Here is a 20,252-nt window from a genome sequence, read left to right as displayed (position 1 = left end):
TCTTTTCAGGCAGTGCATTCCAGCTCACTAAAACATCAGTGTTTAAAAAAAATCTACATAATGTGGTAAATAGAGTGCAGCAGATGGGGTGGGAGTTTTGGCATAAGCTGTGGCTGAATGGCTTAAACAGCCATTTACAGCATTTGCGCAGCTGATGCGTCCTTGAGTCATTGCCAACGAGCAGATTTAAGTCTGTGTACCCAATGCAGATTTTATTATTTCTTACAGGTGAACCAGGCTCAGCTATTGTAGGGCCTATCATTTTCACAATGTAACTGTTGTACTGAATATATGGTTAACTGTAAAGTACCATTAAAACTGACCGACATTAAGTCAAGCTGTTAAGGTGTTGGGTCTGGCCTCAGGTTGACCCAATTGGTGGGTTTCCGAATCTTGAGAGCCAAGTTTCTTTTGAGTTGGTGGTGTCCTGCACCAGGGTAGAGTTTGGTACAGCTTCTGTCACAACCAGGAAATACCAGCGAAGTTCAGGGATGAGAAATTTCTGCCTTTTGGCAGAATTCTGCCTTGTCAATTATGGAATCCCACCCTTTGAAATGTTTTTCCAGACCTCTACCTCCCCGTCTAGTTTTTATGGCAGAGTTGTATTTGGAATATATCATGCTTTAAACATTTTGAAAAGAACACAATGCTACTCTGAGCTTACAAACAACAGAAAGGGAATAGGCTTCCTAATGATCCTGGCAGAGGAGGGAGGGAGTGTGTGCAGTGGGACAGCCCCGGCCGCCTGTGCAATGTGTTGACTGTGTAGCTTTGTTGGACGTGAGCTGCCGGATGAGCGGGGATTAAATGCAACATGTGAACGTCTCAAAGTGTGGATTCTAGGGATAGCTCTAACATAGAATGTGGCCCGGAGTGTGAGGCAGCCGGCGGAACATCCCTGAGCATGGCTGCTGGATGGGAGGAAATCAGGCAGCTGGCAGTCGACTTCAAGAGAGCGCAGTTTGCAAGCACCATGCAGAGGTACAACAGAGGAACTTTTATTTCCCCTTTCCCCCTGCCAATGGCAGCTGCTTTTCAGGTCAGGCCTGCCCTGGGAAAACTTCTTTTTTCTCCCTCCCCATTAACCCCAGACTCCCTATAGGCAACAACTGACGAGAGTTCCCTTTCAGACCATTGTGCACCCTTAGCTTGATGGCCCCCCTCTCTCTCGGACCAGTATATGAGAGTTTAGGGGTGGGGGACAGTTTTGATGAACTTGCCTGTGCCAACCTAATTTCCTTGGTTATAAAGCACTGGGTAGCAGGCCTTTCATCTACTTGTACCCCCAGTTCTATTATCTAAAGCTGCTTCGCTTTATTGACCAGCAAGGGAAATTAAATACAACCACGTCATTGAAAATTAGTGTAAACAATTACGTTGATAGAAGACATAGAGTGTTAAATTTGTAATTTTGTTTTAGCAAACCTTGCAAAATGAGGCAAAAAATATGAATTTTGGTAACGTAGCTTAAATTAGTTTGGAGACCGTGGCTGCCACATTAGTTTGGAGAAATTAGTTACATGATTAAAAGTTCCTATATACATAACAGCAATTTGTATTTAGAAAGGGGCTTCGATGTAATAAAATGGCTGAGGAACATTATAGAACAAAGCATGACAACGAGACACAGAAGGAGATATTAGGTCAAATGACCAAAAACTTGGTCAAAGAGATAGATAGAATTTAAGGAGTGTCTTAATGGAGCAAAGCAAGGTAGAGAGGTAGGGGGGCTTAGGGAGGGAATTCCAGAGCTTCGGGCCTTGGCAGTGGAGCGATGTAAAATTGGGGATGCTTGATGCTGGAATTTAAGGAGCACAGATATCTGAGGATTGGGGGGGGGGCGCACAGGAGGATTTTACATAAACGGAGTGGAGCGAGGCCGTGGAGGAGGGATTCAAAGACAAGGATAAGATTTTAACATGGAGGTGCTGCTTAAAAGCCAGCGTAGGTCAGCGAACACAGACATGGATAAGTGAACAGGACTTGTTCTGATTAAGAATATGGGTAGCAGAGTTTTGGATGACCTCAAGTTTATGGAGGATAGAATGTGGGAGACCAGCCAGGAGTGCATTAGAATAATCAAATCTAGAGGTAATGAAGGCATGAATGAGGGTTTGAGCAGCAGATGAGCGGAGGCAGGGATGGAGACTGACGATGTTACAGAAGTGGAAGTAGATGATCAGTTGGCACAGATACCTGATTGGAAGCTCATCTTTGGGTCTGAACAATCTGGTTCAGCCTCAGAGAGGGATGAAATTGGTGGCTAGGGAACAGAGTTGTCATGGGGACTAAAAAAACAACGGGTGGGATTTTCTGGCCCCGCCTGCCACCGGGATCGCCCGGTCCTGCCGAAAGTCAATGGATGTTTGGCTGGGCCATCGAATCTCTGCGGTGGGCCCCACCATGACAAGGCCGGAAAATCCTGGCCTATGACTTCAATCTTCCCAACATTTAATTGGAGGATATTTCTATTCATTGACCAAGCAGTCTGTGAGTTTAGAGACGGTGGAGGGGTTGACAGAGGTGTTGTTGAGGTAAAACTGGGTGTTGTCAGTGTTCGTGTGGAACCTGACATGTTTATGATACATGACAGTTGATCAGGGATGAGAAATTTCTGCCTTTTGGCAGAATTCTGACTTTTTGATTATGGAATCTTACCTTTTGAAGTGTTTTTCCAACCACCGGTGCTTCCTGCGTGGTTCTTTGCTTCACTTCACATGTGCGCAACCTGGCACAGGTTTACAGTGTCAAGATAATGATCTCTGCCCTAGGACTTAAATATGCACTGCTATCTTGCCTACCTGACAAGTTATCTCCCTTAGGTGTGTGATGGCTTCTGTTTACCCCACCAATAGAAACCAAGCTGAATGTTAATACTTTAAAGGGGTAAGTCTCCCTCAATCTCAGTGCCTCCACCTCTCCCTCTCTTTCTTTATGACCCTCCTTAAAAACTACTTCTGACCAAGCATTTAGTCACCCGTCCTAATATTTCTTGCTTCTGTGAAGCGCTCTTATCTACATTAAAGGCATAGATGCAAGTTGTTCTTGAGTGGCATGATGAATTTTGAGTGGATCCCTTTACTCCTAGGATATGCTAAAAGGAAAAACCAAACCAGTCAGTCATGGCAACATTTGTGAAACTTTTGACACAAATCTATGAATAAGTTTTCACAGTCATGTTCTGGTGTTAGTACATATATAATATATGATGGAGTAAATACCAACAGCATTAAATGCTGAAATGTTGAAATGCTGAGGTCACTTTGGTGATTTTATACATGTGTATTGGCCCACAGGCTTGACGGTAATAGAAGGTAAACAAAGGGAAAACTAATGCTTCTACCCACTCAATTCTGCCCGTTTGAAGTAGCCTAGAAGCATTTGCAATTCACTACAGATCATAAAAAGTGTGTCAAGAAGATATAATAATGCCCATAATGTTATTGGAAATTATTTTAAAATAGAGTTTAGTGGTGTCTGTGTCTATGTGTGTGTATGTGTGTGTATCTTAATTGGATTAAAGCCAGCTGGTTGAGAGGCTTTGATGTATAGAAGAGAAGTAGGTTTGAAATGGTAAATGGATAAACATAGGGAAATAGAAGGTGAGGTGCAAAAGGGGCAGTTTTCATTTTTAAATAGGCCACTCAAAAGAGCGGGTGAAATATTACATCTAACCAGGTGAAGCTCAGAAACAATGTGTTTATTTTTAGAAGCTTGCTAGTAAAGTGGGTATCATGAAAGGGTTTTATTGTTAGAAGATTTAAAGTTTAAAAAAACCCTAGTGACAATGAGAATTTGCATTCAAAGAGGGAAATATGTATAAAGGAAGAGAAGGCTGTTGGTGAAAGGATCTGGGTCCTTGCAGACAGACTTGAGGTTTACAGGCTGGAGGCTTTAGATCTTAGAACCTGTAAGCCTCAAGTCTGTCTGCAAGGACCCAGAGCTCAAAGAAACTCATTTTGAATGTGACTGTCCAGGGTGTGCTTTGCCAGGGGTCTGTTTAAATCTATGTATCTTGCTATTGCCTTACCGGGAGTCTAACTGAGACAAATTAATTGGGGGATTTTTGTAGTTATTACAGTACTAATTTTGTAGACATATGTGTGCTTACAATCTTTCTTGTATTAATAAATGTTTAATTTAGTTTTATAAAAAAACCTCTTGAAACTTGGTGGTCTTATTACTACTGAATTCAAAACCTGCATCTTGAAGCATACAAATTGCAAAAATGATTTATGACAGTTGTTTCAAGTTTCCCTCTGGGATTTGAACAACTCAGCCTTTACCATTGGCTGTGTCATCATAAGTGCTTTAACTTTTTCACACCCCTCATGCTGCTGTGACTTCGTCACTTTGTACTATAATGTGTGCATGATTCTTTGTCACAAAAATTTTTCAGACCTTTTCGCCTTCCCCCACTCTCATCTCTGGATGCTATTTATTAACATCAGACTTTGATTTTCAGATCTCTGACATCCATGTTACTGGGGAGTCTGAGGACATGTCGGCCAAGGAGAAATTGTTACTGTGGTCACAACAGACAACGGAGGGTTACGCTGGAGTCAGATGTGAGAACTTCACTTCATGCTGGAGAGATGGCAGATTATTTAATGCAATCATTCATAAATACAGGTACTGCTTTCGCACATCTGGGAGGCAAATACTGCTTTGCTCTCATAGCTTTTTCATGTTTCGATTTAAGAATGTGAAGTGTATAAACCTTTTTTCTATATTTGTTCCTGAGATATGAGCATTGCTGGCAAGGCCAGAATACCGGACACTTTTCCTTGTTATACTTGTATCAGTCATAAATATAAGATAATAAGTTCAATGGGGAATTCAGGAAAAATTTCTTTACCCAGAGAATAACAAAAATGTGAAACTCAGTACCACAAGGAGTAATTGAGATAAATAGTATAAATGCATTTAAGGGGAAGCTGGATGAATCCAGTACTTGAGAGAGAAATGCTGATAGGGAGAGTTGAACTAAGGTGGGAGGAGGATCTTATAGATCGTTAACGCCAGTGTAGCTCAGTTAATTGAATGGACTGTTTCTGTGCTGTATATGTGATATGAACCTGGTGAAATGATTGAACAAAGTTCAACGAGTGCCAGTGTAGTGAAATCAGAAAATGCTGGAAAAAGCTTAGCAGATTAGACAGCATCTGTGGAGAGGTAAACAGAGTTGATGTTTCAGGGTGCTGATTTTTTGAAAGCATGTAGAGGCAGGGAAAATGAGAACGAGAAGAGGAAAGAACAAAGGGGAAGATTGGCCAGACAAGAGAAGGGAAACAGAAAGCGATGAAGATGAACAAGTTAAAAGAGAGAAACAGCGATCCCATTGGAGAAAGAGCGGAACTTCAAAGTATGCATCCCTGGAAGAGAATTGGCCGTGAACTAAACACTAAAACAAAAGCAAAATCCTGCAATGCCAGAAATCCGAAATAAGTACTGAAGTGCCGGGTGTGTTTGCTGCTTTAGAATAATAAAGCTATCATTTAGTAAAGCAGTTGTGACCCAATCTGTTCATGTTTACAAATAATTGAGGATTTGGGAATGGACTTTGGACTTTGATGCAAGTTTAGAAATTGTACTTTTAGATTGCCCTTTAGGGTAGACATCATTCTGACGAAGGAAGGTCCCTGGTCTATTCTGGATTTTCTGATCTCAGAAGGGTATGGTAAGAAATGACAATTAATCTCTGCAATCTAGACCTGGTGAGGGCAAAGGTGGTGGCAGGTGAGAACAGGATCTTGCTCACCTCTGCTGGCCTCCTAAAGGTTTGCTAGCATTTCGCCTCCAAGCCACATTTTAAGAAGGGTCATTTCAGCGGAGAAAAGGGCAGCTGGCATTATGAAACAGTGCCCACATGAGTCTGCACCATTATGAGGAAAATTCAGTGCTGAGTGGGAGGGCAAGAATTGTTGATCTGAAGTTTGTCAATTGCTCTGGCCCCAATATAGCATGCCAGTTTTCAGTGCTTTATTTTACAGTGCTTATGTTTGTTCGCTGACCAAGCCATTCCCAATTGAAGCTAAATTTCTGTGACTTCAAGAGGGAATGACTTATTCCAGCGTTCCTCTGGCCAGCACCTCAATGTCCCCCTTTCACGAACCTAAGCTCACCCAAAACTCTGCTGGCAAAATCCTAACTCGCACGAAGTCCCATTCACCCATCACCCCTGTGCTCGCTTATCAACATTGAAACTTAGTCCACCAGTGCCTCGAATTTTAAAACATTTATCCCTGTGTTCAAATTCCTCCATGGCCTCATCCATCCCTATCCCTGTGACCTACAACCACACCCTCCGAGATCTCTGTATTCCTCCAGTTCTGACCTCTTGCCTGTCTTCCACTCTTGAGACAGGAAGAACGCAGTAATTTTATGACCCTTTGTGTTTAAAAAAAATGAGCTTCCCTGAAACAATACTTCACATGGCGAACTGTTGCAAAGTGAAATTTTACTTTTTCTTTTGTTTTTGTTTTGTCTATGTAAAAGAATACCTGCACTATCCTTCCAAGGGAAGGTTAAAGGGAATTTTGTTTATTCGTAAGACCTTTCCTTTGAGTTCTGTTTTGAAAGTGTTAGTGGGATGGAATTCCATAAATTGCCCTTTCATTACAGAAACAATAATTGTGTTATGTAAAATTGTCACGGTTGGGTAATCTGTGGTTTTTATGATTGATGTTGTTAGTAATATTGCAATTGAAATAATTGTTTCTGCCTGGGTGTGTGCTAGGTCTAGCAGTGAAGGTACAGTTTTCAGATGATGTGAGGCACACAAGAAATGGTTGTCAGGCATTTATCTGGTTAAAATATTGCATGAGAACCTTGCACTGATGCAACGACACACAATTGGGGGTGACAGAAACCAACATTGTCATGCTTTGGCCCATCCAGTCAATCTTTTGAAATCTCCCATAACGTTTCTTAATATGATTCTGCAGCTGATAGCCCTGGATCCTTTTTACCAGCAGAAATTCATCCAGTTTGTTTTATGAAGAAACCTGCATTGTTTTCAGTTTCACCTTTTTTTCTCCCTCCTATTCAAGAAAAAATTCTGTTGACTAAATTTCTTTTTAATTGGAAATGCTTCACTTTAAACTGTGTTCCCTTGCCTATCAAAGAAAGACTCCCATTCATAAAGCACCTTAGCACCACCTTAGGATGTCCCAAATTGCTTCACAACCAATTAAATACCTTTGAAGTGTAGGGAAACGTTGTAGACAATTTGCGCAAAGCTTCCATAAGCTTTAGTGAGATAAATGACCAGCGTAGGTTCCAAGCATAGGTTGAGGGATTAAAAGTGCTATGTGCCTTGTGTCTGAGTTGCTGCACCTAGCATTGGAAACTTTCAGCTGGGAATGTGTGAAGTTGGAATTATTTGGCATCCGAGTGTGAGCATTCCTCACCTTGATGAACAAAAAATCAAACCGAGTCTCCATGAAGGCATTTTGCAAGCCACATTTATTTGTTTAGGGAGGGTTTGTGACTAAAGAGCTGGATCCTTTCTTACATGGTAACATCACATAAGCAACTGCATTGTGTTCCAGTGCAGTTCATGCCATTGAATCATGGTTTGTGTACAAGTGAAGAGCAAAGGTTGTGAATTTCTAAAAGACCGCTAATGCTGGAGTATTGTATCCAATTCAAAGCATCACACTTCAGGATGGCTGTCAAGCCTGTAGAGAGAGTGCAGAGGACATTTACTGGAATGTACCAGGGACGAGGGACTTCAATAATGTGGAGAGACCAGAGAAGCTGGGCTTGTTTTCCCTAATGCAGAGAAGGTTAAGAGGAGATTTCATAGAGGCATTCAAAATCATGAAGCGTTTTAATAGAGTAAATAAAGAAACTTTCCACTGATAGATGGTCACCGATTTAAGAGGGGCAATACAATTTTTTTTCCTTTAGCGATTTGTTATGAGCTGGAATATGCCTAAAAGGGTGGAGGAAGCAAATTCAATAGTAACTTTCAAAAAGGGAATTAGATTTGAAAAAAATCAGGGCTTTGGGGAAAGAACAGGGGGAATAGGATAGCTCTTTCCAAGAGCCAGCATATGTCATAAGGTGCTATGAACTCCAGTATAATCCTTCCCCCTGCCGTGCACATATTTAGTTTTGGATTCTTTGGTAGGTCTGTCATACATTGTAATTGCTGGCACATTTCAGCTTTAGTTTTGTATCTATTGTCATCTCTGATTTGCTGATCTGAGTACCTAGTGTAATTGTCTTCAATCTTCTATCATCTCTCCTACATTGGAGCCCAAGTATAGAATGAGAAAATGTCACCTGGCATTGACTCATCTGAAAGTTCTGCATAAAAACTCCCTGATTCAAACGATGAGAAAAGGATATTCCAGAATATTCATCCATCCCCACGTTTCAATGACTCATCACGGGAATTCGCTGTGATGCCATGGAACTAATCGAAGAAGAGCAGGGGAATTCTACCAGTGCCCTCATTTATTCTAAACCAGATTATCTGGTCATTTATCCCATTGTGCATAGCATGATCTTACAAACAGCAATTTGTCTGCCATATATTCCTAATTACAGCATTGGCAACATTTCTAAAGGAGGCCGTGCGGTGTTTTGGGACTTCCTCAGATTGTGAACAATATATAAACACAAATTCTATTTGCTTTTTAGAACGATTTTCTTTCTTACAACCATTGAATTTAGTTTGTAGGAAGTATTTAAATATGATCCCCTTATAAAATGTAATCATGCAACACAATTGGAATTCTCTGATTTTGTGTCAGATGTATTGAAGGAGGCTTATTGCTTTGCTATAATATGCCCAAACTTGCCTAATCCTTGGCTGGGCTGAACACTCAGATATTTATTCACACTGTATCTAATTGCTTCATTGCCTGTTCAAGCAGATGCCTGAGTGTACCTCCCAGGTTTATAATATTTGGCACCTGAAGACCCCTTAAAGCAGCTCATGGTGAAATGTTTCACCATGCGTTTAATAATAAGTGGTGTTAGGCCTTTGGGTGATCCCAACTTTCAAGCTTTGATTCAAGCTGTTTGTGTGACACCATCCAAATGGTGATTTATGTAAGCAGGTGAGCTTTTGGGATGCTCGTTCTTAGTTGAGTCAGATTCATTACAGCCATTCAGTTGAGACCGTACCCTGTTGTTGCTTTCTCCTTTGTAGCGCGCAGTTAGAAAAGAAAGAGCTTGCATTTATTTAGGGCCTTTCATGACCTTGGGATGTCTGAAAGCACTTTGCAGCCAATGAAGTGTTCTGGAAGCTATAATGTAGGAAACATGACAGGTAATTTGTGCACAGCAAGCCCCCACAAATGACAATGAAATGAATGACCAAGTCATCTGTTTGAATGATGAGGGAGACATGTAAGCTCAGAACGCTAGGGAGAACTCCCTTGCTTTTCTTCGAATAGTGTCATGGAATGTTTCACACCTGCCTGGGAGGGTAGACAGGCCTTTGGTTTAACATCTTATCTGAAAGATGCCACCTCCAACAGTGCAGCACTTTTTCAGTACTGTTCCTTCTGGTTGGTGGAGGTTGAAGGTTTTGGAGTTGTGGATGAAGAAGCTTTTGCTTGTGCTATGGTGCTTCTTGCAGACAGTACACTTCAGAAACAGTACACTGGTGGCGGAGGAGCGGTGGATATTTAGACAATTGGAGAGATTTTGATCAAGCAGATTGCTTTGTACTGGCCGATGTCGAACTTATCGAGTACAGTTGGAACTGCATTCATCAGTGAAGTGGGGACTAATCCACCATACTCCTAATTTGTGTCTTGTTGATGGTGAATAGGGTTTGCAGAGTAAGAAGATGAATAAATTGCATAATTCCCCGCCTCAGACATTTATATGGCTGGCCCAAAATGTTTCTTTAATGGGCAACTTCCGAGGATGTTGATGTTGGGGAACCTGACAATGGTTTGAATGTCAAGAGCACAAGAAATAGGAGCAGGAGTACATCATACGGCCAATGAAGCATCCACAACCCTCTGGCATTGAGAATTCTAAAGATGCACAACCCTTTGGGTGAAGTAGTTTCCCCTCATCTCAGTCTTAAATGATCATCCCCTTATCCTGCGATTGCGACCTCGTGTTTTAGATTCCCCGATCAGCATGAACAATCTTTCAGCATCTACCCTATCAAGCCCCTTCAGAATCTTGTATGTTTTAATGAGATCATCTTGCATTCTTCTAAACTCCAGAGAATATAGCCCCAATTTACTCAGCCTCTCGTCATCCCGAGGACCAACCTAGCGAACCTTCATTGTATTCCCTCCAAATATGGAGATCTTCCCTTAAATATGGAAACCAAAACTGCACACAGTATTCTAGGTGTGGTCTCACCAAAACCCTGTACAATTGTAGTAAACTTCTTTGTTTTTGTACTCCAATCCCCTTGCAATAAAGATCAAGATGCCATTTGCCTTCCTAATTGCTTGCTGTACCTGTATGCTAATTTTCTGCGTTCCTTATACAAGCACGCCAAGTCTCCCTGAACATCAACACTTACAAGTTTCACACCTTTAATAAAAATTCTGCTTTTTTATTCTTCCAACTGAAGAGAATAGCTTCATGCTTCCCACATTATACTCCATCTGTCATCCTGTTGCCCGCTCACTTAACCTTGCTATATCTCTTTGCCGTCTCTGTGTCCTCCCCGCAACTTACCTTTCCACCTAGCTTTGTGTCATCAGCAAACTTAGATGCATTACTCTCTGTCTGTGAAGTTGTTAATATGGATATAAATAGCTGAGGCCCCACCACTGATCCTTGCAGAACTCCATTAGTCATATCCTGCCCATTTGAAAATGCCCTATTTATGCCCACTCTTTGCCTCCTGTCTGTTAACCAATCTTCTATCCATGCTAATACATTACCCCCAACTCCATGAGCCCTCACCTTGCCTGTTAGCATTTTGTATGGCGCACTTGAAAATCCAGGTATATTCATCGATTGGTTCCCCTTTATCCTACTTGTTGCATCTTCAAGATACTCTAATAAATTTGTCAAGCAGGATTTCCCTTTTGTAAAACCATGTTGACTTATTCTAATCATATTATACTTTTCTAAGTGCATTAAGATTTCCTTTAGTAATAGACCCCCGTACTTTCCCAACGACTGATGGTAAGCTAACTGACCTGTAGTTCCCTCTTTTCTCTCTCCCTCCTTTCTTGAAAAGCGGTGTTACATTAGCCAACTTCTAACCTGATGGGACTGTTCCCGATTCTCAGGAATTTTGGAAAATCATGGCTAGTGAAACCACTATATTTTCAGCTGTGTCTTTTAGAACCCTAGGGTGTAGGCCATCAGGTCCGAGGATTTGTGGGATTCCAGTCCCTTGAGTTTCTCCAATACTTGTCCTCTGCTGATATTAATTACCTTAATTTCTTCATTTTTTTTAGCCCGTAGGCTACCCTCTATTTCTGGTGTGCAATTTGTGTCCGTTTTCACAATAGAAGACATAAAATATTTGCTCAATATCTCTGCCATTTCCTCATTCCCCATGATAATTTCTCCTGTTTCTGCTCCGAAGGGACCAATGTTTACTTTAGCTACTCTCTTTTTATACATCTACAAAAGCTCTTACAACCTGTTTTTATATTTCTGGCTAGTTTACTCTTACATTCTATTTTATCCCCTTTTTATCAAGTTTTTGGTGGCCCTTTTCCAGTTTTTAAAACACTCCCAACCCCCATACTTGCTACTGTTCTTTGCAACATTATAAGCCTTTACTTTAAATCTGATACTATCCTTAACCTCCTTAGTAAGCCACGGGTGGACTTTCTTGCTGAGCTTTTGTTTTTCAGTGGAATGTATTTTTGTTGAACATTTTGAATTATTTCTCTAACTGTTTCCCACCGCTTATTTACTGCCATACCTGTTAATATATTTACCTAATCAACCCTAGTTCTCCCCTCATGCTTATATAATTGGCTTTGTTTATAATTGTAGTATGTCACTTTCAAGCTTAACATGGAACTCAGTGGTGTTATGATCACTATTTCCCAGTGGATCTTTCACTGTGACATTACCAAATAACTCAGTCTCTTTACCTTACACTAGGTCTAAGATGGCTTCATCCCTAGTCGGTTCCAAAATGTATTGCTCCAAGAAACTGTCACAAAGACTTTCTACAAACTAATCTTCTTGACCAGTCTGCCAATTTTATTGTCCCAGTTTATATGACAATTAAAGTTCCCCACAATTATTACACTACCTTTGTTACAAGCTCCAATGATGTCTTGTTTAATGCTCTGTCCAATGGTATAACTACTGTTCGGGGCCTTTAAACTATTCACACCAGCATCTTCTGAGTCTTGCAATGATCTTCAGAGGCAGATCCTTTCTTACTAATGTCCTTAAGTCATCCTTTACTATCAGTGCTACCTCTCCTCCTTTGTCATTCTGCCTGTCTTTCCGAAATATTGTTTGCCCTGGAACATTTATTTCCCAACCTCGATCACCTTGCAACCATGTCTCTGTGAGGGAAATTAAATGTAAAACCATTTATGTCTTTGTGCCACTAGTTCATCTGTCTTATTGCAGATGCTTCATGCATTCAGATGAAGAACCATTAATTTCATTTTTTTACCACCGTTCCCAACATTGACCATATTAGCTCATGTACGATTTATGTTAAACTCTGTCTCCTTTCTTGTCCCACTCATGTTGTTCCATTGCTTCAACCTTTCTCTTTGGACTTCTAAATCTCTCTTCACCTGAATCCTCTCCTACCTCTGTTAGTTTAATGCCCTGTCCACAGCCGAGTTATACAATCAGCCAGGACACTGGCCCCAGCCCATTGTTACAGTGCACAGTTATGACATTACACATTTTTTGAGAGTTGCCTTTAAAAGCCTTGAACTTTTTTTTAAAGAGAAACAAAATGGATTCTGAAGGTCATGTGACTTCTCTTGTGGAATCAACCCCTATCATGCAGACTTGGACCAGACTCTTTACCTCAAGAGGATTCACAAAAGACAGTTGGAATTCAGTGGGTCCTCAAACAGACTAAGATAGGGATTGGGCTAACCAGTTTCCTTTTTTGGAACTTGATTGAGTATTGTTGAGACAATGGCCATCCTGGTTTGCTTGCAATAAAAGCATAGAAACGGCGGGCAAGCCACCTACAAAAAGCACAGAGAACCATCTTAAAGAAGCTTCAGCTCAGGGAGAGACAGAGAAAGGCATCTAAAATAGTCACTGGTCTGCTGTTAAGTAACTAGGCAGCTAGAAATGCCATGCCCGCAGAACAGAAGTAAGAAACTTTCTCCCCTCCCTGTAAACCTGATTCTACCTTTAAAGCTCACCTACGTAAGCAACTTCCAGCAATTTAACAGTGGAAGCCATCCCAGCTTCAGAGACAACCCTACAACCTCAAGACCTTCGCTTCAACTTCAAAACATATCAGGCCTATGCCGAATATAGACTGAATTGTTTCAATTTTTATAAGTATGGTTTTTAAAAATCTTCCTCAGGAACTAAATTTTGCAAGTTTACATGTGTCTGTAACTTGTTTTTTCCTAAGGAACTTCCAGACCAATAGCGTGACATAAGCTAACCTTTTCCTTTTAAGTAAAAGGGTTTTGTTGCTGGGCTATTTTTAAATTGAATTTCTCACTCCAGGGTTAAAATATACATACTCACAAAGAAATACATTGTTCACAGGTGACTTTGGGGAAATACCTTTTAAAGCGTCCGTGACACCAGTTTAAGTGGAACCCATCTTGATGGAATAGTTCTGTTCTGATGCCTGTACCCCATGAATTGAAACCCATTCTTCCCACAATTTAGTTCTCTACTCTTCTTGACCCTATGCTAATTGGCACATGGCGCAGATAACGATCCAGAGATGTTCTGCATTTTGATTTGGACCCAAACTCCTCAAACCCTCTTAGCAGAACATCATTCCTGGTTCTACCTATGTCATTAGCTCGCACGTGGACCACGACAACTGGATTCCACATTCCCAGCTGTGAAGAGATGCCCTTAACCCTGGTACCAGGCAGGCGGCATGAACTTTGGATCTCCCTGTAGCAGCTGCAGAGTACATTATTTGTCTCCTAGTAGCACACTGTTTCCTAATGCTACCACATTCCTTTTTGCCTTTTCGCCCTTTGCCCAACCCCCACCCCCCACCCCCCCACCCCCGCCCAAACCCCGAAGGCATCCTGTGCCATAGTGCCATGGTCAATCCACTCAGCTTCCTCTCATCCACACAGGTACCGAACACCTCGTTAAATAAAGTCAGGGGTCGAGGCTTCTGTATCACTACATGCTGGTCCCAGATATCTGCCTGACTCACAGTCACACAGTCACACCCTCCTGTCCCTTACCATTGACCAACTCTGAAGCTCTATCTAATCTAAGGGGTATGACTGCCTCCTGGAACAAAGCATCCCAGTAACTCTCCCTTGCTGATGCCCCTCATTGTCTGCAACTCTGACTCCACCTCAGCAACTCTGAGCTAAAGTTGTGCAAATTGCAGACACTTAGTGCAGATATGGTTATCAGGGATTGCACTGCATTCCACAGATTCCCACAGGCTGCAGCCACGGCACACCACCATCCCTGCCATGTCTGTTTATTCTTATTTATTCAACTAGTTAATTAACTATTATTAATTTACACAGCCAAGTAATAGAAAGTTACTCTCTCCCAGCTTGGAGACAAAGGAAAAAGATTCACCAGCTATTGGAGACAGAAAAAAGGTAGAAAAAGGAGCACCTCATACCCCTCTGCATCAGAAGTTCTCATGCGAACCAAATTCCCAACTTCGCACTCGGTTAGAGACTAACACTTAACCCAAAGTTAAACTTGATAAAAACTTAACAGAAATTCCCACTTGATTCAAATTCCCAACTTCACATTCAGCCTACGTCGCACTCAGATGTAGTCTCCTCTCCATGTGTCTCCTTACTCCATGCTGTTTGCAAAACCTGGCTGCTTTTACGGAGAACTGATGACTCACTCCCAAGTTGCAATGCTCGCTCAGCTTCCTGCTACAATGATTAACAAGGCAACCATTTTCAGCTAATTGGCAGAAAATTGCCATTGCCAGGCAGCTCCTGTTTAACTAGCTACATAAATAGCTTGTAGATTCCATGTCAGAGTCTGGCTCATAATCTAAATTTAAACTTGAGAAAAGCTTAACTGAAATACCCTCATGAACCAGATTCCTGACTCAGTCTGCTTCGCATTCCAGCGTCATCTCCTCTCTGTGTATCCTCTTATAAGAGGAGATGGTTTGACTTTCTCTTGTTGGAGATAATCATTGCCTGGAACTTATATGGCGCAAATGTTGCTTGCTACTTAGCCGGGACTAGCATGTTCCCCACATTTTGTTGCTTGTGGGCATGGACTGCTTCAGTATCTGAGGAATTGCAAATGGTGCTGAACACTGTGCAATCATCATTGAACATCTCCACTTCTAACCTTCTGATGGTTAGAAGGTTTTTACTGAAGCAGCTGAAGATGGTTGGGCCTGGAGCACTGGCCTGCAGAACTCTTGTAGTGATGTCCTGGGACTGAGAGGATTGGCCTGCATTCATCACAGCCATCATCCTTTGCTCTGAATATGATTGCAGCTAGTGAAGTTACCTCCTGATCCTCATTGACTTCAGTTTTACCAGGTCTTTTTGGTGTCACACGCGCTGAAATGCTACCATGTTGAGGGCTGCCACTCCTGCTTCATTTCTGGAATTCTGGTTTTCTATCCCAAGTTTAGACCAAGGCTGAGTGGTCCATTTGATTTTAATCTGGTCATCCTCTGGAAAGCTTTGATAGAAAGGGGTAGCTTGCTCACATCAGAGTGAAGTTAAGAATCAGCCACTTTAGTGTGTGGACTGGAGTCACAGAGATTGAACTTGGAAGGATGGCATGTTTCTTTTGCAATAGTGAGCCAAAATACATTACTAAATCAAAAAGGAATTTTGGACTCCATATTTTGCTCCTAAACACTGGGACAGTTTGATATTTTGATAATTCTAAGCCAATTCAGTTGCTCCCTCCTGTTTAAAAATAACTTGCCTTATTTTACTCCTTATTTGCTGGCTTGAGGGCTTAGGTACCAAGCTTAGAATCTACTAAGCAGTCACGCCAGTGCAATCCTGAGGGAGTACTGCATTGTTTGAGACGCTGACCTTCTCATGAGATGTTAAACCAATGTCTGACCTCTCAGATGGAAGGAAAGATTTTGATAGCAATATTTCAAAGAAGAACTAGGGATATTTCCTTGGCCTCCTGACCAATATATACCTTCCACCAAAATCTGTATTTCACATTTTTATTTATCACATTACTATTGGGGAGAGCTAGCTGTGTGCAAATTGGCTACCTGGTTTCCTACAATACAAATGTGATTACACTTCACAGGTGCATCATTATCTCCCTCTCTTCCACTCCCTGTACTTTCATATACCCTTGCTCATTCTCTCTCTCTGCCCCTCCCACTGTCTTACCCTCTCATGTGCGCTGTCTCCCACTGTTGCACCCTTGCACATACCCTCTCTCTCCTACTGTCCCACCCCCTCACGTGTGTTCTCTCTCCCACTGTCGCTCCCTCTCACGCAAGCTCTCCCTCTCCCACTGTCACACCCCTCATGCGTGCTATCTCTCCCACTGTCACACCCTCTCTCACGCGCTGTCTCTCTCCCACTGGCGCAGCCCCTCGCGCCTGCTCTCTCTCCCACTGTTGAACACACTTGCGCGCCCATCTCTTCTACAGCCGCACCCTCTCATGCGGTCTCTCTCTCACTGTTGCACGCCCTCATGTGTGATCACACTGTCCCACAGTTGCACCCTCTTGCGCACACCCACTCTCTCTCACTGCCCCACACTCTCGTGTACGCCCTCTCCCACTATCACACCCTCTTGCATGCCCTCTCCCACTATCACACCCTCTTGCATGCTCTCTCTCTCACTATCACCCCCTCTTGCATGCGCGTTCTCTCTCCCTCAGTCCCAACCTCTTGCGTGCCCATCTCTCCTACTGTCACACCCTGTCGCACGCATTGTCTCTCTCCCACTCTCATACCCCCTGATGCGTGCTCTCTCTCCTACTGTTGCACTCCCTCATGCGTGCTCTGTCTCCCAGTGTTACACTTCCTCACTTGTGCTCTCTCTCCCACAGTCGCACCCCCTTGCTGGCCCATCTCTCCCACTAGCATACCCTCTTGCATGTGCTATCTGTCTCCCACTGTTGCACCCTGTTGCATACGCCCTCTCTTGCTGCTGTCACACCCTCTCGTGCGCGCTCCCTCCCCCGCACGCCCCCTCCCCTGCTCTCATCCATGCCCCCTCCCCCACTCCCATGAGCTCGCTCCCTTATTAAGTTATGTAATTTGATGAAAGATTTTTAGAGATAGCTAAACAGCCAATGTTTTGTGGACTGTGAAGCGATGAAAGGGAGACTGAGCAAATGTTAACTGAAGTATGACACAAGGTACATCTGGATTTCATTAGAAATGATCCTTTATATGAACTTGGGAAAAGAATTTGATTAGGTAATCTGTTCCGCACAAAAGTAAATTCTAAGAAAATGTTGAGAATCTGCCTGTTGTACTGCATCCGAGCTCCTATCCTCGATTTCCAAAATCATTGCCTTGGTTTATCCACAGTATTTGCATTTCTTTTACTTGTTTAAAATCGATGCTGATGACATAAGCAGAAACTGGTATTAACAATTGGTATCGACCATGGCTCATTAAGTAGCACTCTTTATTCAATCACAATGTTGGGAGCTCAAATCTCACTCTAGGATTTGAACACCCAATCTAAGCTGATATTCCCAGTGCTGCACTGTCTGAAATGCTATCTTCCAGTTGAAATGTTAAGCCAAGGTCCCTTCTGCCCACCTTCTCAGTTGGATGAACAATCCCATGGCACGATTTTGAAGAAGAGCAGGGGAGTTCTCCCCGGTGTCCTGGCCAAAGTTTATCCCTCAATCAGCATCACTAAAACAGAATAACTAGTCAATTATCTCATTACTGTTTATGCAACATTGCTAAGTACAAATTGCCTTCCATATATCTTCGATTTAAAACTATATACCAATAGTTCCAATTGAAGCTTTCGCTGTTGTCATGGCAACTGACTCGCCCTATCTGTGTTGCCTCTTTGTTGTTCTCCAATTTCTTTCCAATTATACATTTAATATTTCTATAAATTGCTGTATTTTGAGCGTAGTCATAGTAACATGGAACAAGAATAGGCAATCAGCCTCTTAAGTTTGTTTTGTCATTCAATTCTATCATAGCTGATCTGTATCTTAATTCCATCTACTTGCCTTGATTCCATAAACCTTAATATCCTTGCATGATGAATTCCAATACTTACCTTAGTTTGAAGTTCAGAGGTTTATGATGATAAATTTTTGTAAAGGAACCTTCACTGTAGTGAAGCTTTTTTTTTCTTCCAAGGAAAGGTGTGATGAATTCCAATAATTGGCTTAGTTTGAAGTTCGGAGGTCAGGAATTCTAGTTCCTGACGAACCTCGGGTCTCCCGAGCATGTGCTGGCTGGGAACTGGCTGCACATGCGCAGTTCGGTTATTTAATGCTGTTCAGGCCCTGTGCACCTGCACAGAAGAAAAGAAGAAAAACAGTGCACAAAGGGCAGGTCAGATGACCTGAGATGGAGCGTCATTATTCCAATGAGTGTCCCAGGGAGCAGGACACTGGAGGGGGACAGGGAGAGCTCCCAAAAGGAAGTCCCAGGCAAGGGATAAAAGATAAGGAACAGAAGTAGGTCCTGTTAAGCCAAGTTAAAAGAAAGGAGCAGGGTCATAAGCTCCAGCTTAGAGAAAGAGCTGTAGGGAGCAAACTTTAAGCGATTGTGGGCACGAGAGAAGCCCTGAAGTTCCGAGAAGGCAACTGAAGGTTGGTGACTCAATTCTGTGGGCCGTTTGGGCAAAGATACCCCTTTGGAACAGTGGTGTTCTGCCGAGCATGGCCGAAGATCTGAAATTGCAGTTGGAGGGTGAAGCGTGAGTGTTCTTGGCGACCCAAGGGAAAAGAATTTCGGAAGGCGAGATTGAAACCCTGCGAGTTGGGTCATTGTTGAAGCCGCCTGAGTGGGATTGACTTGGAGAGAATTCCAAGAACTTAAGAACATAAGAACTAGGAGCAGGAGTAGGAAATTCAGCCTCTCGAGCCTGCCCCACCATTCAACACGATCATGGCTGATCTCATTTCGGCCTCAACTCCAATTTCCCGCCCTCTCCCCATAACCTTTCAACCCGTTACTAATTAAAAATCTGTTTATCTCCTCCTTAAATTTATTCAGCGTCCCCGCATCCACTGCACTCTGAGGCAGTGAATTCCACAGATTCACGACCCTTTGAGAAAAGTAATTCCTCCTCATCTCTGATTTAAATCTACCACATCTTAGCCTAAAACTATGGCCTCTCGTTCTAGAATGCCCCATAAGGGGAAACATCCGCTCCACGTCTACTTTGTCTATCCCCTTTAGCACTTTGTAGATCTCCTCTCATCCTTCTAAATTCTAGCGAGTATAGGCCTAAACTGCTCAATCTCTCCTCATAAGACAAGCCCCACATCTCTGGAATCAATCTAGTTAACCTCCTCTGAACCGCCTCCAAAGCAACTGCATCCTTCCTCAAGTAAGGGGACCAAAACTGTGCACAGTGCTCCAGGTGCGGTCTCACCAATGTCTTTTACAGTTGCGACAGCACTTCCCTATTTTATACTCTATTCCTTTAGCAATAAATGCCAAAATTCAATTTGCCTTTCTTATTACCTGCTGTACCTGCATACTAGCTTTCAGCAATTCATGCACGAGGACACCCAGATCCCTCCGCACTGAAGCATTCTGAAGTTTCTCTCCATTTAAATAATAAGTTGCCTTTTTATTCTTCCGACCAAAATCACACTTATCTACGTTAAACTCCATCTGCCAAATTTTGGCCCATTCACCTAACCTGTCCATATCCATTTGTAAATTTCTATTTCTTCATTGCAACTTACTTTCCCACCTATTTTGGTGTCATCTGCAAATTTAGCAATAGTACCTTCTATCCCTGAATCCAAGTCATTAATATAGATTGTAAATAGTTTGGGCCCAAGGACCGAACCCTGTGGCACCCCACTAGTTACAGTTTGCCATCCAGAAAAAGACCCATTTATCCCGACTTTCTGCTTTCTGTTGGTCAACCAATCGTCTATCCAAGTTAATATATTACCCCTAACTCCATGTGATCTTATCTTGTGTATTAATCTTTTGTGCGGCACCTTA

At 42.4% G+C, this 20,252-nt stretch overlaps 1 protein-coding gene across 29 annotated transcripts in view; it reads left to right on the top strand.

The window, feature by feature from the left end:
- dst (dystonin) overlaps positions 1-20,252 on the top strand; it is a 568,493-nt gene that overhangs the window by 231,381 nt on the left and 316,860 nt on the right. For all 29 annotated transcript variants that reach the window (XM_078541812.1, XM_078541821.1, XM_078541818.1 and 26 more), the window contains one exon: positions 4,466-4,632. In XM_078541812.1, coding sequence (XP_078397938.1) covers positions 4,466-4,632 — 167 coding nt within the window. The remainder of the gene's footprint in view (positions 1-4,465; positions 4,633-20,252) is intronic.

This window comes from Cetorhinus maximus, chromosome 5 (genome assembly GCF_964194155.1).
Source record: "Cetorhinus maximus chromosome 5, sCetMax3.hap1.1, whole genome shotgun sequence".
Taxonomy (NCBI): domain Eukaryota; kingdom Metazoa; phylum Chordata; class Chondrichthyes; order Lamniformes; family Cetorhinidae; genus Cetorhinus; species Cetorhinus maximus.
This window is presented reverse-complemented; position numbering and strand designations above follow the sequence as displayed.